The sequence below is a fragment of the Oncorhynchus kisutch genome, linkage group LG2 (genome assembly GCF_002021735.2).
Source record: "Oncorhynchus kisutch isolate 150728-3 linkage group LG2, Okis_V2, whole genome shotgun sequence".
Classification (NCBI taxonomy): domain Eukaryota; kingdom Metazoa; phylum Chordata; class Actinopteri; order Salmoniformes; family Salmonidae; genus Oncorhynchus; species Oncorhynchus kisutch.
Window position 1 is genome coordinate 42029595 of NC_034175.2, and position 27518 is coordinate 42057112.

The 27518-nt window shown below is 42.0% G+C and overlaps 1 protein-coding gene across 11 annotated transcripts in view; it reads right to left on the reverse strand.

The window, feature by feature from the left end:
* The window catches only part of LOC109866142 (RNA-binding motif, single-stranded-interacting protein 1), a 47244-nt gene that overhangs the window by 18236 nt on the left and 1490 nt on the right, over positions 1–27518 (reverse strand). For 4 of the 11 annotated variants that reach the window (XM_020454728.2, XM_020454703.2, XM_020454734.2 and 1 more), the window contains exon 2: positions 10429–10607. In XM_020454728.2, coding sequence (XP_020310317.1) covers positions 10429–10607 — 179 coding nt within the window. Of the gene's footprint in view, positions 1–10428; positions 10608–18450; positions 18510–20984; positions 21308–22192; positions 22322–27518 lie in introns of those variants that run through there. The other 7 variants (XM_031794572.1, XM_031794555.1, XM_031794566.1 and 4 more) reach the window with 5 other exon arrangements.

A 27518-nucleotide genomic window follows, 5' to 3' on the forward strand; every position in this document is an offset into this window, starting at 1 on the left:
CCAATAACAACGCACAGATGCCAGGCCGTAGTAGTAAATGAGCCTCCCTTGTAGTAATCAGCGCGGCAGACAAATGGTCGATGAGGGGATTGGCTCTCTAGACGGAGGAGGAAGTGTGAGCTTTGACCTGAGCTGGGAGGCGGGCAGGTGGTGGCTTTATGAAAATGAGGCCTCCGTCCCGACCGTGAGTCATAGATATAACCGATTGTGACAGATCTGGTTGTGTGTCATGGTGTTATGATTGTCGCAGAGGAAAAGGTCACCTATAGTGCCTTTGCCATTAATGATCGCAGATCAGCAGTGGCTTAATATAACCAAATAAATCTCCATGATATTTGAAATCCAATTACAGAGCCTGACTTTGCGAGCAGCAGCACATGTCTGTGTGTGCTGTGCTCGTCTCCGCGGGCCGGCGTGACCTTACTCCGTGCTCCACTGGGTAAAGAGCCTCGAGGATGAAGGGGTTTCCACTAATTGACTCCAAATAAATCAATTACAGGAATCACCACAGTGTCAACGGCAAACCCCCCCCCCCCCCCCTAGAGCAGCTCACCAATCAAGGGACGCGAAAATCTAAACCTTAAATGCAAGAGGTTAAAAAAGGCACAGGATTACGACACCCGCTTCCCAATCTGGGCCACCGTTGGATGACTGAGAGGACACAGTTTAACTCTCTAACTCTCAGCATCGAATGTGTATGACATTGGTACAGAAGTTCAGGGTAAAGGTGTCCGGGATGCTTCCCATCTAAAACAGTTTGTGAAAATACAGTGCATTCGGAAAGTATTCAGACCCCTTCCCTTTTTCCACATGTTGTTATGTTACAGCTTTATTCTAAAATGAATTTAAAAAAAAAAAAAGTCCTCATCTACCTACACACAATACCCCATAATGACAAAGCAAAAACAGGGTTTTAGAATTTTTTTGCAAATCTATTACACCTAAAAAAACAGAAATACCTTATTTACATAAGTATTCAGACCCTATGAGACTAGACATGGACCTCAGGTGCATCCTAATTCCATTGATCATCCTTGAGATACCCACCTGTGGTGAATTCAATTGATTTGGAAAGGCACACATCTGTCGATATAAAGGTCCCACAGTTGACAGTGCATGTCAGAGCAAAAAAACAAGCCATGAGGTTGAAGGAATTGTCCGTAGAGCTCCGAGACAGGATTGTGTCGAGGCACAGATATGGGGAAGTGTACCAAAACATGTATGCAGCATTGAAGGTCCTAAAGAACACAATGGCCTCCATCATTCTTAAATGGAAGAAGTTTGGAACCACCAAGATTCTTCCTAAAGCTGGCCGCCCGGCCAAACTGAGCAATCGGGGAGAAGGGTCATGGTCTGGGAGGTGACCAAGAACGCGATGGTCACTCTGACAGAGCTGCAGAGTTCCTCTGTGGAGACGGGAGAACCTTCCAGAAGGACAACCATCTCTGCAGCACTCCACCAATCAGTCCTTTATGGTAGAGTGGCCAGACGGAAGCCACTCCTCAGTAAATGGTACATGACAGCCAGTTTGGAGTTGGCCAAAAAGGCACCTAAGGACTCTCAGGCCTGAATGCCAAGCATCACGTCTGGAGGAAACCTGGCACCATCCCTACGATGAAGCATGGTGGTGGCAGCATCATGCTGTGGAGATGTTTTTCAGCGGCAGGGACTGGGAGACTGGAGAGAATCAGAGAGATGAAAACCTGCTCCAGAGCGCTCAGGAACTCAGACTGGGGTGAAGGTTCACCTTCCAACGAGACAATGACTCTAAGTACACAGCCAAGACAACGCAGGAATGTCTTCGGGACAAGTCACTGAATGTCCTTCAGTGGCCCAGCCAGAGCCCAGACTTGAACCCAATTGAATATCTCTGGAGAGACCTGAAAATAGCTGGGCAGCGACGCTCCCCATCAAGATCCTCTCAAGCAGAGAAGAATTTCTCCCATTCTTCTCAGCAGAGAAGAATGGGAGAAACTCCCCAAATACAGGTGTGCCAAGCTTGTAGCGTCATACCCAAGAAAACTTGAGGCTGTAATCGCTGCCAAAGGTCCTTCAACAAAGTACTGAGTAAAAGGTCTGAATACTTATGTAAATGTGATATTTCCGGGGTTATTTTTTATACATTTGCAAAAATGTACATTTGCAAAAAGAAAAAAAATATTTTGGGGTGTTGTGTGTAGGTTGATGAGGGGGAAAAAACTATTTAATCCATTTTAAAATTGGGCTGTAATGTAACAAAATTTGGAAAATGTCAAGGGATCTGAATACTTTACAAAATTCAATGTATTATGGCAACATTTTGTGACGTTTTAGTTTGATTTTTTCCGGCTGTTCGTGCACAAGACATTTTTTAATCGAGTCAAGGAGAAGTCGGTAACCGAAGTGTACGCCCATTCATCGGTGACTGGTCAACAGTAGCGAGGAGATTCTTCAATAAAGTGTTTGTAGTCATTCAAAGAGAAAATATTCCCTTATTATGCACATTTTGTCACTTGAAGGAGTATGTGAACAAACTGTTCGGCTCCAGCCAAACAGAAACATGTGGAAGGCTTTAGACAACGGCCAAAGGTGTCTCTGTGTGTGTGTATGTGTGTGTGTGTGTGTGTGTGTGTGTGTGTGTGTGTGTGTGTGTGTGTGTGTGTGTGTGTGTGTGTATGCTACAACACATCTTCCAGGAAAAAAAGCTTCCTAAGACAACCTTAGCCATTAGACTCCCCCCTTTTCCATTAGCTTTCATTAACCATCTATCACAGTGTGTTGGAGCTGCTTGGTGCTGTTAGACAGATGAGGGTGAGCTGCTTGGTGCTGTCAGACAGATGAGGGTGAGCTGCTTGAATCAGGTAGAATGTCTTCTCTGAGAAAGTGGTGGCAGTAGCAGCTAGGAGAACAATGTACTCCCATTCCACCTGCCCCCCCCCCCCCCCCCCCCTGCCTTTATCCCATTACAGTGGCTAAAAGGGCTCTGATTACTATTCACTGCATGCTTATTGATTCCTGCGGATAGCACTGAGGGATACTGTTCTGTCTGCTCTGAAAATAGCAGGATTGAGTTATGGCCTCGTATTGACTGAGGGCTGTAAAGTGTTCCTGAGTAGCAAGTTAATTTTTTTGTTGTTTATGCGATATGAAGAATCACTTTGCTATCAACAAGAACTGATTCTACCTTGTGCTTTTTGAATCCTCAACTAATGCCTCAAGGTTTTAAGTAGACATTTCAGGATTTTATTTGGGGATATTTTGGGATCGGGTGGTGGATCAGCTCAGATGGGATCAGTTGGAAAAACACAGGGATCTATTCCAACCTCTTTAGATTGTCTAAACAACTAGCTACGGTGCATTACCCCTGACCTACTGACTGAGTAGACTGGTGGTCCAGTCTGTTTGTGCATTAGCCAACTCCTGTTTGTGTCCATTCATGGTCATACCAACCAGAATGGCCTCTGCAATCTCAATGTTAATATGCACTCCAATTTCAAGCGGGGTCACTGATTGGTTGTTGAACACAACATTCTTCATCTAATGTTTTAAGAGTTTATTTTGGGAGAGCGTGGCTGAACTGTTGCCACTATTTAGGCTACTAGTCACTGAAAATCAGCATTGATATAACATTGATTAGGGTGAGTTTATACGCTAAGAACATTTCAGTCGGGGGAAGGATTAAGCTACTTACAACACAGGGTAAAAGAGCAAGAGCTGTTGACCCGGAATCTCTAAAGAGAGCTCTAATCCCAAATCTTAAAATGGCAACAGAAAGCGGCTGCGCTATGACAAACCATCAACAGTGCTAGAGATGGTCCGGATATCACTCCCTTATATACATGACGTTATCAGTGTGAATCTAACTGCCTTTCACTGTACATACAACAGAGACCTGCATCGGGTCAAATACCCATGGTTCCCCGCAGGTAACCCACAAAATAAATCAGCTGGCGGGTGGAATTTTAAAAATTCTTTCAACCCGCGGGTCGGCTCGCGGTCCAGAACAAATATATTGCGGGTCGGAAACGTTTTAAATCAAGATCTTACATATATATATTTTTTTACCCAGGAGCATGTTGTGTGGTGCTAAAACATTCCTAATTTGATCAAATTCAGAGATGATGTTCCCTCCCCCACACACACGACTGTGTTCTCAAGTTTACTTTCCCTGGCTAGCCTAGTTTAAGCGAAAATGGCTAACGTAGCCTAACCAGAGTTCATTATTACATTCATTCAGGCTTCAGTTCATTTAGACCATATGCAGGCCATATAAAGTTTAAACCTGTGAAACTGGTAAAAGTTTGAGTAGCCTATAGCCTACTAAATAAATGTAGGCTATTTTTGCAGCCTGTAGCCTATTTGAATCTGGGAATTGTTTATTGGCGTTTTTATTAAACTATTTGATGATCTATGCATAAAGGTTTTGTTATGTCAGCTATAGTCCTTCATTAGGTAAGAAGGCTAATTAGAAGGCTCCATTTTTAAGCCATTTGAATTGTCAATGTGCCGCTTCGCATTGTGAAAATAAGAACATATTGTTCTTAATTAATGATACGTTTTCCTTTTATCGAAATGTTGAAAAAAACACGCATACAAATTAATTAATGCAGGGAAAGGGAATAGCCAAATAAACTACTTTGGGGTCATACAAACAATGAAATAAATGTATATTATTTTGGCTGGGTCACAGCTCGGGTCTCAGGATAATTATATGCGGGAGGGTCCGGTTGCGGAGAAGAATCTGTCCTGATATCCGGTATCGGGTGGGGCTCGGAATTAATGTGGCCGGGTACAGCTCCAAAAAACGAACCCGTGCAGGACTCTTCAATTATTCAATTCACCTCTAAGTCATTTTTGGGGAAAAGTATACATAGTTTACTAGTGTTCCAGACAATCTTGTGTGTGGTGTAGGTTGCTAAACAGCAGCTATCACTCTGTATCTCTCTTCCTAAACGCAGGATAGAGGATCTATGCAAGCCGATTGGGAGATCGAGGGGTTGAATGTGCTGCAAAGTCAACATCACATTGTGGAGGGGGGGGGGGGGGGGGGGGGGTCTGGGAGATGAAAATGAGATTTCAAAGTCACCTCGGTGGTCTTTTCCATAGATAGGTACACAATAACACAATGGGGCTGTGGATGAGAGCGGGCTGGGATGGCTCCTTTATCCTCTGCATACATGAACTCCCCACTGTCTCGCTTCAGATACTGTCAGCTGCTAAGGCTCTCTGGGTTTGCCCTTGTAGTCTTCCAATATCATCTTTCATTTTAAATTCAGATGTAATGCCCCTGTCAGCTCTCCCCTTGCAGTGTTGGACATCATCTACTCAAATATCTCCATCCCCCCTCCTTCACTCACTGCTATCTCTCTCCCTCTCTCTATCTGGTCCAGTGATCTGTCCCAGCTAGGCTCTACTTAAAAAACGGCAGTAATATAACAATAATAATAATATATACCATTTAGCAAAGCCACTTACAGTCATGCGTATATACATTTTACATTCTGATGGTCCCAGGAATCGAAACCCACTATCCTGGCGTTGCAAGTGCAATGCTCTACCAACTGAGCTACAGTGAGTCATCTAACCTTATTAGTATCTATTAAATGCACATTGAGACGGTCCACTGGTAACTGAGGTCTTGTTCTTCATATAGCATTGTGACATCACAGGGAGACCATGCAACACCAAACATAATGTTAAAGTGCACAAAACATTTGGAACACCTTCCTAATATTGAGTTGCACCCCCCTTTGACTGCAGAACAGCCTCATCGGGACATGGACTCTACAAGGTGTCGAAAGCGTTGCACGGGGATGCTGGCCCATGTTGACTTCAATGCTTCCAACAGTTGTGTCAAGTTGGCTGGATGCCCTTTGGGTGGGGGACCATTCTTGATACCCATGGGAAACTGTTGAGTGTGAAAAACCCAGAAGCGTTGCAGTTCTTGACACACTCATACCGGTGCACCTGGCACCTACTACCATACTCCGTTCAAAGGCACTTAAATCTTTTGTCTTGCCCATTCACCCTCTGAAAGGCATATATTCACAATCCATTTCTCAACTGTCTCAAAGCTTAAAATACTTATTTAACCTGTCTTCTCTCCTTCATCTACACTGATTAGAGTAGATTACATCTATAAGGGATCATCGCTTTTACCTGGATTCACCTGGTCACTGTACACTCAGTGTTTGTGTCTTTGTATGAATTAGATTCAAAGAAATTATGCTTGCACAGGTCTGACAAACAATGACATATCATGATGACTTCGGAATTACATTGAGGAGTACACCACATCAGTCACTGGCTTCATCAAAAAGTGCATCGATGACACCCCCCCCCTCACAGGTGACATCCGCACTGAACTAAAGGGTAGAGCTGCCGATTCAAGGAGTGGGTCTCTAACCTGGAAACTTATATGAAATCCTGCTATGCCCTCAAACAAACATTCTGTAATAGCAACAGCAGACCACCATAGTCCCTGTGCCAAAGGACATTGAGGTAACCTGCCTAAATGACTACCGACCCGTAGCACTCATGTCTGTAGCCATGAAGTACGTTGAAAGGCTGGTCATGGCCAACATCAACACCATTATCCCAGATACCTTAGACCCACTCCAATTTGCATACCGCCCCAACAGATCCACAGATGATGCAATCTCTATTGCACTCCATACTGCCCTTTCCCACCTGGATAAAAGGAACACCTATGTGAGAATGCTATTCATTGACTACCGCTCTGCGTTGAACACCATAGTGCCCTCAAAGCGAATCACTAAGCTAAGGACCCTGGGACTAAACACCTCCCTCTGCAACTGGATCCTGGACTTCCTGACGTGCCGCCCCCAGGTGGTAAGGGCAGGTAACAACACATCCGCCACGCAGATCCTCAAAACGGGGGCCCCTCAGGAGTGCGTATTCAGTCCCTTCCTGTACTCCCTGTTTACTCATGACTGCATGGCCAGGCATGACTCCAACACCATCATTAAGTTTGCTGATGACACAACTGTGGTAGGCCTGATCACCAACAACGATGAGACAGCCTATATTTTATTTTATTTTTATTTTTTTTATTTATTTCACCTTTATTTAACCAGGTAGGCTAGTTGAGAACAAGTTCTCATTTGCAACTGCGACCTGGCCAAGATAAAGCATAGCAGTGTGAGCATACAACAAAGAGTTACACATGGAGTAAACAATTAACAAGTCAATAACACAGTAGAAAACGAAGGGGGGGTCTATATACAATGTGTGCAAAAGGCATGAGGAGGTAGGCAAATAATTACAATTTTGCAGATTAACACTGGAGTGATAAAAGATCAGAAGGTCATGTACAGGTAGAGATATTGGTGTGCAGAAGAGCAGAAAAGTAAATAAATAAAAACAGTACGGGGATGAGGTAGGTGAAAAGGGTGGGCTATTTACCAATAGACTATGTACAGCTGCAGCGATCGGTTAGCTGCTCAGATAGCTGATGTTTGAAGTTGGTGAGGGAGATGAAAGTCTCCAACTTCAGCGATTTTTGCAATTCGTTCCAGTCACAGGCAGCAGAGTACTGGAACGAAAGGCGGCCAAATGAGGTGTTGGCTTTAGGGATGATCAGTGAGATACACCTGCTGGAGCGCGTGCTACGGATGGGTGTTGCCATCGTGACCAGTGAGCTGAGATAAGGCGGAGCTTTACCTAGCATAGACTTGTAGATGACCTGGAGCCAGTGGGTCTGGCGACGAATATGTAGCGAGGGCCAGCCGACTAGAGCATACAAGTCGCAGTGGTGGGTAGTATAAGGTGCTTTAGTGACAAAACGGATGGCACTGTGATAGACTGCATCCAGTTTGCTGAGTAGAGTGTTGGAAGCCATTTTGTAGATGACATCGCCGAAGTCGAGGATCGGTAGGATAGTCAGTTTTACTAGGGTAAGCTTGGCGGCTTGAGTGAAGGAGGCTTTGTTGCGGAATAGAAAGCCGACTCTTGATTTGATTTTCGATTGGAGATGTTTGATATGAGTCTGGAAGGAGAGTTTGCAGTCTAGCCAGACACCTAGGTACTTATAGACGTCCACATATTCTAGGTCGGAACCATCCAGGGTGGTGATGCTAGTCGGGCATGCAGGTGCAGGCAGCGACCGGTTGAAAAGCATGCATTTGGTTTTACTAGCGTTTAAGAGCAGTTGGAGGCCACGGAAGGAGTGTTGTATGGCATTGAAGCTTGTTTGGAGGTTAGATAGCACAGTGTCCAAAGACGGGCCGAAAGTATATAGAATGGTGTCGTCTGCGTAGAGGTGGATCAGGGAATCGCCCGCAGCAAGAGCAACATCATTGATATACACAGAGAAAAGAGTCGGCCCGAGAATTGAACCCTGTGGCACCCCCATAGAGACTGCCAGAGGACCGGACAGCATGCCCTCCGATTTGACACACTGAACTCTGTCTGCAAAGTAATTGGTGAACCAGGCAAGGCAGTCATCCGAAAAACCGAGGCTACTGAGTCTGCCGATAAGAATATGGTGATTGACAGAGTCGAAAGCCTTGGCGAGGTCGATGAAGACGGCTGCACAGTACTGTCTTTTATCGATGGCGGTTATGATGTCGTTTAGTACCTTGAGTGTGGCTGAGGTGCACCCATGACCGGCTCGGAAACCAGATTGCACAGCGGAGAAGGTACGGTGGGATTCGAGATGGTCAGTGACCTGTTTGTTGACTTGGCTTTCGAAGACCTTAGATAGGCAGGGCAGGATGGATATAGGTCTGTAACAGTTTGGGTCCAGGGTGTCTCCCCCTTTGAAGAGGGGGATGACTGCGGCAGCTTTCCAATCCTTGGGGATCTCAGACGAGATGAAAGAGAGGTTGAACAGGCTGGTAATAGGGGTTGCGACAATGGTGGCAGATAGTTTCAGAAATAGAGGGTCCAGATTGTCAAGCCCAGCTGATTTGTACGGGTCCAGGTTTTGCAGCTCTTTCAGAACATCTGCTATCTGGATTTGGGTAAAGGAGAACCTGGAGAGGCTTGGGCGAGGAGCTGCGGGGGGGGCGGAGCTGTTGGCCGAGGTTGAAGTAGCCAGGCGGAAGGCATGGCCAGCCGTTGAGAAATGCTTATTGAAGTTTTCGATAATCATGGATTTATCAGTGGTGACCGTGTTACCTAGCCTCAGTGCAGTGGGCAGCTGGGAGGAGGTCAGAGACATGACAGTGTGGTGCCAGGACAACAACCTCTCCCTCAACGTGATCAAGACAAAGGAGATCATCGACGGGGCTGTAGTGGAGCAGGTTGAGAGCTTCAAGTTCCTTGGTGTCCACATCACCAACAAACTATCATGGTCCAAGCACACCAAGACAAGAGGGTACAACAAAACCTATTCCCCCTCAGGAGACTGAAAATATTTGGCATGGGTCCTCAGATCCTCTAAACGTTCTACAGCTGCACCATCGAGAGCATGGTTGCATCACTACAGAGGGTAGTGGGTACAGCCCAGTACATCACTGGGGCCAAGCTTCCTGCCATCCAGGATCTTGGCAGGTAGCCTAGTGATTAGAGCATTGGGCCAGTAACCGAAAGGTTGCTGGATCGAATCCTCAAGCTGACAAGGTAAAAATGTGTTGTTCTGAGTAAGGCAGTTAACCCACTGTTCCCCGGGCGCCGTGGATGTTGACTAAGGCAGCCCCGCGCACCTCTCTGATTCAGAGAAAGACACATTTAATTTGAAGGTATTCAGTTCTACAACTGAATAGGTATCCCCTGTTCCCCTCTATACCAAGTGGTGTCAGAGGGAGACCCTAAAAATGGTCAAATAGTCCAGCCACCCTAGTCATAGACTGCTCTCTCTGCTACTGCACAGCAAGCAGTACTGGAGTGCCAAGTCTAGGACGAAAAGACTTCTGAACAGCTTCTACCCCAAGCCATAAGACTCCTGAATAGCTAATCAAATGGCTACCTGGACTATTTGCATTGCCCCCCCCCCCCTCTCTTTTGCACTGATGATATTCTCTGTTTATTGTCTGTGCATAGTCACTTTGGGTCTACCTATGTACATATTACCTTATTTGCCTTGACTGACCGGTGACCCTGTGCATTGACTCTGTACCGGTACCCCCTGTGTGTTGCCTCACTGTTGTTATTTTGTTGCTGCTCTTTAATTATTTGTTACTTTTATTTCTTATTTTTTCTTATCTATTTTTTACTTAACATGTATTTTTCATAAAACTGCATTGTTGGTTATGGGCTTGTAAGTAAGCATTTCACTTGTAAGTAAGCATTTCACTTGTGGTATTTGGCGCATGTGACAAATACAATTCGATTTGGTTTGAACAGGCTGTTATTATCTCCAACTCAGGTCAAATAAGTAACTGCTGCTTTGAATCTCTCTACCACAGTCATGGTGTTGATGACAGCAGCCAACAAGTCAATAACCAGTCAATAGATGTAATCATAAGATGAAGGAAGTGTACTCACGGCTGGCAAAGCTTGACCAGATCATGGTCGGTGGTGGCTGGGGCAAGGCCTCGGATGTACAGGTTGGTTTTACTGAGTTGCTCCCAACCTGCAGTGCTGGAGCTACTGCTGTTGTTGGTGCTGCTGTTGGTGCTGGGGCTGGGCGGAGCCATGGGCTGGGAGGAGGAGGCAACAGGTGGCTGCCAAAGGGAAACACACAGAATGGTGTCAGTCCAAGAGAAAAACAACATGTCGGTGTGAAGTGCAATACTGGCGTTCCCTTTTGCTAAACAAGAGGGAGAAAGTCAGAGAGAGAAAAATACTTCTCAAAACGAAGCAGACTACATTGCCTTGCCACATGGATGCAGAGCCATTTAATTGCTCAAATAAATATATCTGTTACATTTTGTATTGATGTCTTGCAGAGCTAGTGATTGCCAGCCAGAGAGTAATCATCAAACAATGAAAGTCTGCATTTCATTAGTGGGTTAACAAAGTGTGCGTGGATTTGATTAAAACCCTAAGCTTTGTCTATGAATCTTGTCTCCACCATGAGCTACACAGAGACATTCTTATTACTCACTCCCACTGTAACCAATAACAGTATTTTAGTGCGCTGGACCAGAAAACCATCTGTCTTCACCACAAGCATATCGTTGTGTGGCCCAGCTAAATCTTCCATATTGGTGCATACTAAAAAATTAACTGTCCCGATACTCCATCATTTGAGCCTATTGAGTGGGTGCCTGGTGTGAAGATTAATATTTCACAGAGCAGTGATACATAGAGAGAGGTCAGCACAAACTGGGTCCAGAGAGGCCTGCAGATCTGCTCTGACACTAGTGTGAGACTGGATGGTTGTGCGTGAAAGAGTGAGCCCTTCTGAGGCCATCGCCCCCTGGTGGCTGACTGACTCCAAACTAGACATCTTAACAACTACACCCCCAGCATGGCTTTCTTCCCATTCCACTGCTCCCCTACACTAACATGCAGACTTAAGGCATGGTGCAGAATGTAACTCAACCTCAAGACCAGTACTGCTATTTCTGAACTCTGAGGATCAGCGTGATTGAAACAATGACATGCCACCCATTTTCTGAAACTTGCCAGATGCTAACGTTGTACCCTCTCGAATCAAATGGAAAGACAATGTGTCGACCAGCATTTCCAGCATTGAATTTCAGATGTATTTCCAAGATGCTTGCTCTAATTCAATCAGCATCTATAAATCAGATGGGCCTTGTCAAGAATAGCTTGTTTTCCACATCTCAGAAAAGATCCCTTGTGTGATTGAGCAATAGGCTATTACACAGATGTAAGATCTTAATTTGAGCCAGTTTGCTGTGTGGATTAACAAAAAAATTGTTATGTGGATTATAATTATGGACATTTTTGTAGGGGTCGATACATTTTTCGTAAGGGAAAACCAAGTCTGATATTTCAAAGTGGAAATTACAAACTTCCAAAGACTTTTTAAACATCAAACGCATTGCAGGAACATTCTCCTGCGACAGGATGATGAAATTAACATCCTACATCTGTAGCATGCTTCCTGTTTGTAGGGCCACATATGTTATGATCTTAAAAGCTGGCCCTCTTCGAAAACTGATCTGTGTGTCTGTTCTGTGTCTGACACTGATTATCACCCTTCCCCCTCTGAGGAATCACAAGAGAGGAAGCTGAGATGATACAATAGCGCCGGTGGAGATGCCTGCCTTTTTTTTACGGGCTCCTAACCAATTGTGCTATTGTGTGTGTTTTTTTCCTGTGTTATTTGTAACTTATTTTATACATAATGTTTCTGCCACCGTCTCTTATGACCGAAAAGAGCTTCTGGATATCAGGACAGAGATGACTCACCTCGTACTTTACGAAGATCTTTAAAAAAAAAAAATTATACGAGTCGGACGCAAAGGATTTACTTCATTCGGATGAAGAAGAGAGAGAGAGATATCGGGGACGTAGGTCGGGGTGTCTTGTAAGGATCCGACGGCGTGTGGGTAATCCGCCTCTACCATCAAACCTACAGTGGTTCCTCCTTTAAAATTTGCGTCATACTGCGGCACACAGTTTGTAGGGCCGCAGCATACTGCTGCTGCAGCATTCTGTGGCGCGTCATTTAATTCTCAGCCATTTCTTCTGTTACTGCAAGTTATTGCTAATTTGACCACCAGAGGGCATCTTTGAGAAGCATTTGATAGAAGCATTTGTAATAATGTAGTATATGGGATTGATTTTAAGAAATTTGGCTTCATTCATTTGATTAATATTATGGTGTTTCCATTCAGACCGTTTTGGGTCGAGGAGTAGGGTTGATTTGAGAGTTCTGGCCTTACAACGGCAGTCAAGTACCCAAGCTAACGTTGGCTAGCTACTTCCAGACACAAATGACACCACTCTGACCATTTTACTCACCCTAGCAGAGCTAGTAAGGCAGTTTTTGTGTTAACCAGAGCGTTGGTGACTTTAAATGTGCTGCTGGAAACAATTGAATGACATTTTTTCCCCCAACATTTACTGACACCGGCCATATTCAACGGCGTTTGAGCGCTCGTAAAGTAATTATTCTGCGCTCTGGTACACTCAGACGAGAGTGCTCTGAAATCCGTGTAGATAGTAGGCTGGACACATAAAAATTTTAACAACGTTCTTTTCTGATAAAAACTAGTTCATTGCATCCGCCGTGGAGCCCAGTTTCATAATATTTCCCAGCTGCTTGCAGTCGTTTTGAAGTAATCTCGTAAAAACAGGACTTATTTTAGTGCATTTTTCACCCTGCCAGCTCCTATTAGTTCTATTGAGCACCGTGGCACCAACTCGACTTCCAAACGTTCTATTCCCAGCTTATTGTTCAACGTCACAATGCCTGCTTCGCTATTGTTGGTAATGAGACCTGCTCACATTGTATTATAGTTAAAATGTAAACAACAAAATGTAAACAACAAAAAAAATATTGGAATTCTGCGGTCTTCCCATTGTTTCCTATGGGGGAAATATAGGCATGTCTGTCTATTTCGCCAACTATCTTGCAATGTGTATATTTGGACTTTTTTCAAGTCGGGTGTAACCAGTGTGAAATGGCTAGCTAGTTAGCGGGGTGCTCGCTAATAGCGTTTCAATCGGTGACATAACTCGCTCTGAGACCTTGAAGTGGTTCACAGGAGAATCTCCTCTTTGTAATTATGTAAGTCTGGGCAGCGAGCTCGTTGGTCATCGATCGTTTTTATTTTTCCCCTACTTTTTCATTACGCAGACATATGCACAGTTGACACCATCGAGGTGCAGATGTTTACTTTCTACACAAGTAGTTTTCTCCAGTTTCGTCCGACGAACAGATTGTAGTGGTAAAATGAAAAGAGATACATTTTTAATGGAATTTTAACCATCACACCAGTCAAAACAGGCTCCGCGAACGTTCGATTCCATTCATTTGCTATGGGCTCGCACTAGTGTTCCAGTTTAGCCAACGTTCTTAAGCCGTTTTTCAGTCTTGGATGAATTTTGACTCGTTCTATTGTCCACATAACTTGTAACGTAATTTATTTGAAAAGTCATTACTTTGTTACATTAAGTAGCAAGCTACCCCTTGGTCGTTAGGGCAAATCTGGTCTGTGATAGGAGGGGTTTTTTCACACCTAGCTCGGCTATTAGACTATTCTTTAGTAAAGGTTGAATAGTCTATTGTTCAGCTATTAGCCCTCCTTCCCAACTTGCAACAAATCTCATTCCTTTCCCTCTTCCACGGGTCATCATTCTGCTTCTGAGTGGCTCGCTCGTGGGCGTGCTGGCAGGGTATGGCAGCAACTTTGGTTGTGCGTCAAGAATTCTGCATACAGCAGCACGTTTGTATAAATGTGTGGTTATTCACAGGCAAATTGTTATATGCTATGGAGGTACATTTGATTTATTTTCAAACAAAAATAATTGTTCTGAAAGCAACTTTTTTTCCGACACAAAGGAAGTCAAAGCGGACACCTACGAAGACGGCATCTCAGGTAAGCAGCACTGGGCTGTATTGGCGTATCCTAAAAACGACATCTGCTGCTTTAGATTGAACGGTCATTTCTCCGTTATTGTTTTCATGTCTATTAAAAATAAGCTGTTTTCTTTACTTTCAGAGAGCAAGCGGACCTAGGGGTCGAAAATGTAGATATTGCCAGATGTTCACTGTCCGAGGAACAGGCCGTGGAAGCTTTATCGCTGGCAAAAGTGTCTATAACCAGAGCTAATTAAACTGTTCTGTGTTCTTTTTCTCAATCTCTGCCTGTCTTGTTGTACATGGAACCTGTCTCACATACATGGAACCTCTCTCACATTAATAAAAAAAACCTTAAGATGTCAGCTGCTAATTTTCAGATAAACACAGCCATTTTCACTGGACTATCTGTTGCTGCCAAGTCATGATTTCCCTGAGGGTTAGCCTTGCAATAACCAAGTGGTGAGACACATAACCCTCTATATTTAAACGCTTCAGGTACCCTCTGATAGGTGTCTGCGTCACATACAGTATCTTATATTGATATTATCTTCTATTGTTTGTCCTCATGTGTCTGTTTTTCAGCATAAAATACTCTGCAGCCACTTAGTGTGGACACCAGGTAAGACCACACACACAAAAGAACAGTCTCTTCTTCACTCCATCCCTCTCCCCCTTCTCCCTAAACCCTCTAGGTTATATCAGTTGTTTTGGTGAATTCCTCCCGCATCTGAACTGGCTGACACAGAGGGCACAGCATGATCATAGGTGAGATGTCACTTGGTCGGGTCAACAGGAAGTATTATTAAAGAGATGCTTTACATTGAAATACAGACAGAGAGGTCGGAGTCCCAGAGTTAATGATCCAAGGTCCGTTTTGCATTTCACCTCCTGATTTAAGATTACTGACCGTGTTAGAATTATTATTTTTTTAAACAAGGCTTAATCATGCTCTCTCATCTGCAGGTATGTTTTGATGTGAGAGACGAAGCCAGTCCCGTCATCGCCAGTTCACCCGCTCTTAAGATAACCTTCGGACCAACTGGGTGCCCAAGGCTGGTTAGGAGACACCGCAATTGTGATGAACTGAGAGAATATTAGGGTAGCACTGTAATTCATGAATCATATGTTGTCTGCCGCTGTTCCTACCTCTTTCCCTTTCTGTCTTCTACACCTCTCTCCCCACCTCGTCTTTCTTCCTCGTTTTATAATGCACACATTATATTGTATTTATAATATTACAATTATCATAATTATAATGCCTTTATGTATTTATAACACCTGGATAATGAACTTCTTTCAATAAAGCGTTTCACATTCTCCAATGGTGGAAATTAAGTATCTAATTGAAATACTATCCTCTGTCCTCAGATTAATGCAGATGAAGGGAGTTAGATATGCATAGTTTTTTTCTGTATATATGAATTACAAATCATTCATGTTTCTAGTCTATTGCATAGTTACAATGTGTAATCATTGATGTCCCAGGAGCTGGGGTAGTAAACACTGTTGAAGTGTATAATTGTAATACATACATGCAGACACAGCATCATTTAAATAATGGAGTATGATATGGCTGAAAAAGAAGTCTCAGAGATTCATTCCTGAACCGCCAAGGAAGTGTACATCAGTGAATATATTCAATGTACAGGCTACAATGTGGGAATCTCATGCGTGGTAATAACTACAGTACATGTGTATATAGGACTTACATCCTTGGCACAATAAAGTTATTGTATTCTACTCTATCCATAGGCTTCATTAATGCCATTTAGACTTGAAGTTTATGCAACAACTAAGATAGCTGAGGTTCATAGATTGGAAAGAATATTAGTTCAGAACCTAACGTTTTAGGGTCCATACACAGATCTGCTACATACTGTAGCTAGCTACACATCCATAGGCATACAGTTATTTTTTATCCTCCACTACACAATAAGCAAGTAAATAGTTAGTTAGCTATGTTACTTCAGCTACATTGCAAGGCAAGCTTATACAATTGTACATTCAATTTGCAGTAAGTGCTTTAGCTAGCTAGATTCTTTACATCCACTGTTTCACAAGACGACAGCCTGGTTTGCTGGATTTCTCAGGAGTCCCTAAAACATTAAACAACACGAATTACAAATTCATTCTCCTAACACTAGCTAGCTGGCTAATATTGGCTAGTAAAATTAACTTTATGACAAAAAAATATGCACAAACATTTGTCTCTACATTAACCAAGATATTCCTCTCAATTGTCCATTTTTTGCTTGACTCGTTATGACGCTATAACAACTTACATCTGGTTCCACCATAATGTTTTGTAAGCCGTCTTTGTTGAAGAACGACACAAGGCAAGTGTGGCTCGCGTCAAAATTAGTCATTGGAACTAGAGGTCGACCGATTAATCGGAATGGCCGATTAATTAGGGCCGATTTCAAGTTTTCATAACAATCGGAAATCGGTTATTTTTAATTTTTATACCTTTAATTAACTAGTCAAGTCAGTTAATAAGAACACATTCTTATTTTCAATGACGGCCTATGAACGGTGGGTTAACTGCCTTGTTCAGGGGCAGAATGACAGATATCTTATGTTTCACCGAGTCGTGGCTGAACGACAACATGGATAACATACAGCTGGCTGGGTTTTCCGTGCATCGGCAAGATCTGTGTCTATTTGTTGATGCACGAAATCTAATATTAAGGAAGTCTTGAGGTTTTGCTCGCCTGAGGTAGAGTATCTCATGATAAGCTGTAGACCACTATTTACCAAAGGAGTTTATCTATATTCTTCATAGCTTTCTATTAACCACCACAAACTGATGCTGGCTCTAAAACCGCACTCAATGAGTTGTGGGTAGGGACCTAGTGGCAGGGGACCTTAATGCAGGGAAACTTAAATCCGTTTTTCCTCATTTCTACCAGCATGTTACATGTGCAACCAGAGAGAAAAAAACTATAGACCAACTATAGACCACCTTTACTCCACATAAGGTCCCGTACATAGCTCGCCCTCCATTTGGCAAATCTGACCATAATTCTATCCTCCTGATTCCTGCTTACAAGCAAAATCTAAAGCAAGAAGTACCCGTGACTCACTCAATACGAAAGTAGTCAGATGACGCAGATACTAACCTAAAGGACTGTTTTGCTAGTACAGACTGAAATATGTTTTCCGCGATTCTTCCAATGGCATTGAGGAGTACACCACATCAGTCACTGGCTTAATGAATAAGCGTATTGATGACGTTGTCTCCACAGTGACCGTACGTACATACTGCAACCAGAAGCTATGGATTACAGGCAACATCCGCACTGAGGTAAAGGGTAGAGCTGCCGCTTTCAAGGAACGGGACTCTAACCTGGACGCTTATAAGAAATCTCTGTAACGTCTACACCTGTTGTACTCGGTGCATGTGACAAATACAATTTAATTTGATGGAATCCCAAGCATGGAGTGGTGGCAGAATTGCGCAATCCTCAAGATGGACTGGTTCCAAGCAAGAGATCTTCTTCCTTTCCGGTTCACATACCTTCACCACGGAAACTGCCTTGACCTCCTGTTTTCAAGACGACGATGATGAGTATTTAATTTCCTTCATTGTTTTCCTTTCTGACACAAACTGCTCTTTGTATGGTGTGAAACTACTCAAATGAAATGACTACCTTTTCACAAAGAGTGCTGCTCTGACTCTAAAATGATCTCAGAGGGCTGTCCTCAATTCACTCTGACGGGGACTCTTGGCGGTTGAAGGATCCCATGTATTTTCCCTCTATATGGTGGGAGGACAGGTTAAGACATTAAATCACCATGGCGTGCCTGCTTGAGGTCGTAACATATCAGCTAGAGGTTTTGAGATACGAGGCAAGATACAATTTATCTATCAAGCATCATATCTGACATACGGGCTATTATTAACCTCTAGACAAAGAACTGACATACTGACATAAACTGACATGAATACAACTTTCTTATGACAAGCTGCCAAAAATAACCCTGGTCTTTGTCACTGTGCTTTCTGAACAGAGAAGTCCAATTCCATGAAATACAGTTGAAGAAACCCAACACCCCACTATTACCATGTTTATCTTGCACTCCCTGGATGTTTCTGTTTCGGGCATAAATCTCATGGTGGGATCTATAGGGAACAGGAATTTCCATTTTAAACCACCTTTCGCAGCATTTCACTTTCCATTTCATGATCCATGGTCAGATATCCCAAATTCCCACACTTACTGTTGTATGAGTCATCATTTAGCATCATGTCTCATTCTGTTAACAACAATGTTACCATGCAAGTGCATTAAATAAAGATTACATTGAAAGTCTGGACCCAAAGGTGGCATTGAATACTCTCCTATTGAGTTGGCCTTGTAACTCAATACATAGCCCTAGCCTAAAAGACATGAGAAAAATAAGATAAAAGGTCAACGCTGACATGTGTCCTCCAAGGTGACACTGACAGTAGAACCTGATTGAGAATCAATGCATGGATTTTTTAAAAACATGTCCCAAATTTCATGAATTCAGGTAACATGCAAGAAGAAGGATCACATGTCATCTCCAGGCTGTCTCTCAAAGAGTGTCACGTCCTGATAGGTCACGTTACAAAACAGTCGATTCTTTCACGTGTTTTCTGTCAACTGTATAGGTCCTTCAATCACAGTCACCTTTTGAACACATAACAGACGCATCTGGTATGAAGTGCACATGGTACAGAAAGCATTGGGTATAGGTTGAGAGCCATGTTGATTGTTCTCATAATGTTAAAGACGGTGTTGTTGGGTATTTGTGCTTTATAAACATTTGAACAACAAGCACTTCATGATCATGTCGTCCTTCACAGCAATCCAATGTCTTCAAATTGCTTATTTAAACTCTCTAAACATAACTATCAGTCTGCTCCATGTAATAGCGAAGAGAAAGAGAACATTTAGATAATGTTATAGCTCGACATAATCATCTGATCCCATCATCAGGCCCCCAACTAGGAAGTGTGCCATCAGCTCAAGATATATATGAACAAAGACAATCTTTGAGGAAAATGCCCGCAGTTCCCTCGGCTAAACCCACATACTAAAGGATAGAAACTCCCTTTTCTACAGGACTGAAAGCCTGCTTGTTTTCATACATCTGCATGCCTATTGAGCTCCAGAGTCTAAGGGAGTGTGATGGGGAGAACCCAGCCTCTTATCAGCATGCTCCAGACCAGCAGAGCCGTCATATCCGAGCTGGAAATACACTGGGCTTCCAGTAACACAGACCGCGCCCTCACAGCACTATCCCAGCACTGAACTAAAACTGGCCTCTTGTTATGACAGCAGACTTGAATTATACTGAATGTGAATAATCCTGAAGTCTTCAACTCCATCAATAGTTTCATTATGTCAAGAATGTTAATCCATTCTAAGTTAGGAAAATCAGATGCATGATTGAATTGCATTCCACTATGCATTCATTTAACATGCGAAACAGCAAGCTACAGAGGCACATCAAACTATCATTCAATTATATCAAGGTCATTCCAATACATTTCCTCATGACCTCAATGTTATCTGTGTGGACTATTACATTGTTGTAGGTTTGAAAAATATGAAAAAGTGATATATGATGGTTTACATAGAATCCTTCCAGTCATATAAATAGGTCAAATATCAACATTGTCTAGGCACTGCTACGGAACCAGTTCTACATTGGAACACGAGGGCAATTCCACAGTAACAGAGCGGCGATGAGACTCCGATTTTCATTGATTGCAAAGTTAAACAAACCAGATAACTCTATTTACAAGGACTACTTTTAACAATTTCCACTTGAACATTTTACAAAAACATACTTAGTTGAAGAACAGTGCAGATGCAAAGTTTGGTAACAGAATGACGGCACAAACAGCACAAACCGTCATTCTGTGTGTTTTTGTAAAATATTCAGTGGAAATTGTTAAAAAATAGTCATTGTAAATAGAGGTGTATGCTTTGTTTAACTTTGCAATCATTACTTTTTGTTTGGCACACAATGTCAAAATAAAATCTTAGTCTCATTAACACTCTGTTATCATGGAATTTCCCATTACAGTAGCCAGGACAAGCTCCTGAATCTCCAAAGTTTAAAGGTAAAGTGGAATTTCAGAGAGCCTCTCTTGAGGATGCCTTCACTTCTCGACCACGACATATCAAATGAATTGCATTTGATAACAAACTATATAATAGAAACCATAAACGAAATTAATTGTTGGTTAAAATCCAGGTCACAGAAAAGGTTGATGAGTGGCTAGATTCACTTTTAAAGGTCTAGATACACTGACATAAGGACCAACAAACTACAGTAGCAATAGCCTACCAGTTTACTGAAAGAATACAACGAGAATAGAGCAGAGTTTCAGAGTAACCCACTAATACTATATGAGTAGAAGTACGTTTTTAAATGCCCAGCGAAAAGTCTGTTAACAAATGAAAACGAAACTTTCTGTTCTTAAATTCTCTCTGCGATTAAGCTATTCGTCACCATAGGCTGATCAACAAAACATTCCTGTTTGGCGATGTGGATAAAGTCCGCTTGGTGGTGAGGAGGATTACTATTGCATACCTCTTGTATAATCAAATAGGCTATTTACCTGCTTACGATACGGAGTCCTCAATGGATTCGCAGAATTCGCAAAAATCATCGTCGGTTTCCAAAATCCCAAAACAGATTTATTTCAAACTATTTGTATCCAATGGCTGTTTAGGAGAAGTTGTACATTTAACCAGAGATGTTTTTTTTAAACAAATCGTATCTTTGCTACACTAAAGCATAGATTATAGGCTACTGTAGGCCTAAATAGTATACTGTATTTGACATATACTACTGTACTATACAGCGATGGCAATGTATCCGCGAATCAGTCTGAACTTCGTTTGCCCAACCCCGATCTTTTGACTGAGTTCATTGATTTGCATTGAATCTTCCGCAGAACCGACTCTGCTACGGTGGGAAAAACCATTACTCTATCTGGTATAGGGATTATGACTTCCCTGGATAACATGAAAACAACACTATATAAGAACTTTTTCTGCAAATTCCAAGGAGATAATCTACAACAAAACATCCTATATAAGATGTAGAGGCCATGCTGGTTAATAGCTGGTATGATAAAATAATAGGTCTATAAACGATAGATTGTTACAAACATTGTTTCCCTGTTTTGCTACACTTCGTCTAGTCTGAAATGCATACCATACATTCCATAGTGCGGCCATCAGATAGTTAAAGGAGCAGTACGATATTTTTGATCGATCCAAGACTCGTAAATTATTACAATTTGAAGAATATTTAAGAAATTGAATGAACGCAGGCCACAACTTAGTCCATTAAACACAAATGATTGAATTGTTATGAAGATAATCAACACTGAAAGAAAAAAGTACATTGAGGGTTGTGGCCATAGGATACTCGTTGAAATAAGCGTTAATCAGACTGATGAAAGCAGACAAAAAAGAGCAAACAGTGAGATGAAAATACACATGGAAAAATGTAATTGAAAAGATATACAACCAATTTAAAATGTCTAACTGTTCTAATCCAGTAATAGTTACAAAGTCTATGGACGCTATCGATGAGAAGTGACTGTGCAAAAGACACTGCATGTAACAGTAAGGATTCAAGCCACTCTCCCGCAGAGATCCCAATTGTGAATGATAGGGTGACCCAGCTTTTTTATTATAGCAAAACATACACTTAGAGGCGCTAGGCTATAAATCAAAACCAATTCACCTGCCATTCTCAGTCTCTGATTGGAAAACCAACTGTGGTGATGTCGTCCAAATGTGAATGCATGCTGACCTTAAGGTGGTCGTTGCCTTTGTGGTCATCTTTCTGACCTCTTTCTTGTTCTACCAGGCTCTCTCTCTTTCACCTGGCTTGTTGTCATCCTTTACATCCTTTCCCCAACTGCATTTCCTGTCTTTTACTAAGTCTATTAGTTTTGTTCGCCCTTTTGTGTCAGGGACTTTGAACCAACCGCTAATGAGATTATGCAACATCTGGTCTTTTGACCACTGCAAACAGAGCAATGTCAACATTGGTCTAAAACCAAATCAGCCCAAAAAACAAAAACCCAATCACAATAAAACGTTTCCTTTTGGTTTCAGCAGGTGCTCACTTTAAACCACGATCTACCAAAAACTCCAATTTGAATCTTTCCTTCCTCTTTTTTTCCTTGGAGATTTTTTGGGAGGTTGTTGAAGTGATACATTGTGTTCATTTTGAAACACACAGACGTTTTAACATACGGTTTCCTAAAAGACACTGCAGAGTCATAGAGATAGAGTATGTAGGGAGGTCCTTTGGGCCACCATGAGGTGTCAATATATGTCACCCTTAGAGGAAAAAGAGAGACCTGGATTAAGCACTCCATGGAGGTCACTGAGAAATGGGGACATGGGCGGGGAGAGCGACAGACAGTGCAACTATCCCTTTTATATAGGAGTCAAAGGTACATATGTCTATTGCCTTAAAGTTCATACATAAAACACATAGCCAACTGTAATTGTTCTTTCTTGTGAATGCATTTATTGACCTGAAGCTTCATTCATTCTTTTCTATAGGAATTGATGCTGGCAATAATGTAATCTAATAATATATTTCATTTAGCAGATATTTGTATCCAAAACAATTCAGTCATTTGTGCATACATTTTACGTACACTACCGTTCAAAGGTTTGGGGTCACTTAGAAATGTCCTTGTTTTTGAAAGAAAAGCATTTTTGTTGTCTATTAAAATAACATAAAATTGATCAGAAATACAGTGTAGACATTGTTAATGTCGTAAATGACTATTGTAGCTGGAAACGGCCGATTTCTAAAGGAATATCGACATAGGCGTTCAGAGACCCATTATCAGCAACCATCACTCCTGTGTTCCAATGACAGATTGTGTTAGCTAATCCAAGTTGATCATTTTAAAAGGCTAACTGATCATTAGAAAACCCTTTTGCAATTATGTTAGCACAGCTGAAAACTGTTGTCCTGATTAAAGAAGCAATAAAACTGGCCTTCTTTAGACTAGTTGAGTATCTGGAGCATCAGCATTTCTGGGTTCGATTACAGGCTCAAAATGGCCAGAAACAAAGAGCTTTCTTCTGAAACTCGTCAGTCTATTCTTGTTCTGAGAAATTAAGGCTATTCCATGCAAGAAATGTCCAATAAACTGAAGATCTGGTACAACGCTGTGTACTACTCCCTTCACAGAACAGAGCAAACTGGCTTTAACCAGAATAGAAAGAGGAGTGGAAGGCCCCGGTGCACAACTGAGCAAGCGGACAAGTACATTGGATTGTCTAGTTTGAGAAACAGACGCCTCACAAGTCCTCAGCTTCATTCAATAGTACCCACAAAACACCAGTCTCAACGTCAACAGTGAAGAGGCGACTCCGGGATGCTGGCCCTGTAGGCAGAGTTCCTCTGTCCAGTGTCTGTGGTCTTTTGCCGATCTTAATCTGTTATTTTTTTGTTGGCCAGTCTGAGATATGGATTTTTCTTTGCAACTCTGCCTTACAACGATCAACTTGGATTAGCTAACACAACGTGCCATTGGAACACAGGAGTGATGGTTGCTGATAATGGGCCTCTGTACGCCTATGTAGATATTCCATTAAATATCAGCCGTTTCCAGCTACAATAGTCATTTACAACATTAACAATGTCTACACTGTATTTCTGATCAATTTGATGTTATTTTAATGGACCAAAAATGTGCTTTTCTTTCAAAAACAAGAATATTTCTAAGTGACCCCAAACTTTTGAACGGTAGTGTATGTGAAATAAAACTAAAGATGTGGTCCTCTACAGACTTAAAGCAACACTTCTGGTGCTTGAGAATTGCTGTTATACATGACGTATGACAAATGTCTCACCTATGTCTGAACCTACAGTCACGGAAAGGCCTGCAGTGATATCCAATTTCCCACGGCCACAAATCAGTTCCTAAGCAGGCTGTTTTGACATGATACAGTCTCTGCTGAATCGGCAGAGCTAACAAATTATCAATTTAATTCTGGCTCTATGTCAGACCAAACCCTACAGACATCAGGGCTCTTACAAAGAATCTAGCAGCTTGCCTAATATATGACGACTATACACACCATGCCACTATCATGCCAATTTTAGCCCTTTATGAGAACAGTAGGTTTAAGACTTCATCATTCAAGGAATCAGGCACTCACAGCCCATAATAATTATAATAATCAGTTTGTCTGGAAACTAACAGCAGCTATACGGTTTAACACAACAGTTTGTCCTCTTTGAAACGCTGACATCTCCCATCCATTTCCTTCCTCTCCGTTAGCTCGCTCAGAGTGAGATCCAGCAATACCACAGCACCCTGCAATTCAAGTGGAGGAAAGAGAGTCCCACCAGTACCAGGAAGGCTTTACAAACAGCTCTGTATATTTACCTTCCTGCCTGGATGGAAGGGGTGAGTTCAGGGGACAAAGCCCCTCTGAGGCAGCAACAGAATCATTTTCGACGACACCCAGCACGTTAGGGTGGAAGCGAGTAAGACACAAAGACAGGCGTGTGTGTGTGTGTGTGTGTGTGTGTGTGTGTGTGTGTGTGTGTGTGTGTGTGTGTGTGTGTGTGTGTGTGTGTGTGTGTGTGTGTGTGTGTGTGTGTGTGTGTGTGTGTGTGTGTGTGTGTGTGTGTGTGTGTGTGTGTGTGTGTGTGTGTGTGTGTGTGTGTGTGTGTGGCATGGTGGTGGGGTAAGAACAGCTCAACCAGTCTCAAATTAAAATAATATGATGAAAAGTCAGTTAGGAAAATCTCACACAAAACATTGTCAAAGTATTACATTAGATTAGTTATAAAGGAGACTCTGCAAGGTATTAGGAGTGTCAAATTGCACAGGCAATTCAAGAAAAGCTTGTAGAGTGGATGCTACACTCGTGACAATGACAGTCTTACAAACTTTTGCTTTAGACAAACAAAACTTCCCAAATGCCTGATCCTGAAAATGTGTGTCAACCTTAGTTTTGACAGAAGTCAGCAGACAGTTTTGCAATGATAAACGGAGAGTAGCTTGGACAGGACAGTAAAGTACAGGGTAAACATGCTGTACTGCCCATCTGTCTGAAGCACTCACTGGTCATGTGATGTCAGCACCAGGGATGGGATCATGTGGCAGGTGATCTAAGTTTGACTTACGGCACCAGCGCTGAGGGATAGAATATCAAAAACTGATGTTTTGCTGTCAAGAGCACATTGCTCAATGAGAGAGCTTTGGCTTTATTGTTGGTAAGTTGAGAGGGGTTGTAATAGAACATTGCAAATGAACTTTTCACGTTTTTTTTTATGTCATACTGAATGCCACATTCATATAAGAGTGCTTCTAAAAATGTGAAGAATGTTTCATCTTGTGTACTGACTAAATGTAGAGCATGCAATGTATTCCATGTAGGAAACAAATATTTTCATTCCATACTACTCTATATGGCAACAAATTAGATTTTGTATTATTATTATTATTATTATTATTATTGTTTTGCTGTGAAAGCAAATAGGAAACATTGAATAACCCACATCCATTCTTTAATATTCATTTGAAAATCATTCATATCCATATTGCTTGAAAATAAATACATGATTGACATGAATGCACCCATTTTCAATTACCTTTCCTATTCCCCGCCTCAGATCCAGTGAGGTGTTTCATAAATAATTCAAGAAAGGGGAAATTGATTATCAATGCAATAGCCTGATACAAGATGTTTATGTTTTTCTCATAAATAAGATATGTTCTCATGAAAAAAAGACAAGGGCCTTGATGAGAAGTGAAAATCCCAAATTCTAAAACCCTGACTATACTCTGCCTCTATAATAATTGACTTTGCAAAGTGAAAAAATAAATAAATAAATAGATTGAAATATTCCTGCTATATTACAACTGATATAACAGCTCCTGTTGCTTTATTTCATTGCATGCTCATTTCAATTGTTTGAATGCAAGAAGCAATGAATAAGAAATGATTACCTTGATGGCCCGTGTGTCACCATTGACATCTTTCTAACTCTGATGAGGCTTTTCAATGTTTTCTCTATTTTTTATGAAAGAGCCTTTTGGCAGAGAGAGCCTCAACAGCAGGGTGGGTATATTATCGTGCACCGTGTAAACCCACATTTTGTTCATGTCAAAAGTCCCCAAGAATGAGAATCATAGGAGCACAATGGCTGCTCTTTCAGCCCTGCACCAACATAAAGAGCAGTAACATTGTGCTGTTCAACTGTGTACATTCAGCTGCTAGGCAACTCTCCAAACTTTATTGTAAACATTGTATAGGGCTTTTTCAGCCTCGGCGTAATGCCATTGTTCACAGTCTAACATTGTCATGTCCGATGGCAGTTCATGTCCTTACCTTCAATGGATTATTATAGGCTTGTGTTGACAACAAACAAGAATACAAAATAGTGATTTAATTGGATTTGAATCATTATTAAGCTTGTAAAAGCTTATTTCCTTCAATGTAAACACTTGTTCACCAGTAAGGACCATCTGTTCTTCAAACTATTGTAAATCTGTGAACCCCTATTCTAGTGGATCCCTGAAATACTGGATCGCTCACATAGATATTCGACACCAGTTTGTACCAAGCACTTTGTTCTGAAACTAGAAGCAGTATGTTCTGCTCCACTTGAATTACTCTATCAAAGTACTGTAGCTAGTCTCCTGCCGAAACAGAAATCCAGTTGCTTGACAAACATGCTAAAACACACTATGAATTTCTGTGCTTTGTCAATGCGATTCCTGTGAGAGTATCTCAAAACGTAACAACAAATGGACGACAACAAAAGCACATATCATGAATAATGCAATATTTTGCCACTGACTGAACATGATACAGCTCTTCTATACAAAATCAATATCACAACAAATAACCTACAATATCACTAAACCTTTAAAGACTCCCAACATCACATACACACCAAAATAGACGAGAAATCTGTGCCAGGCCCCCTCAATAAGATTATAACAGGGTCATTGCATTTGGATCCAAGCAGAGGCCAGCAGGACAGAGCAGGACAGTGAAATGTAAACCACCATGTCAGTTATCCACAAATCCATGAGCAAGGCCCTGTTTGAAGTGGACAAGCCACTTCTGTACTAAGGCCACCACAC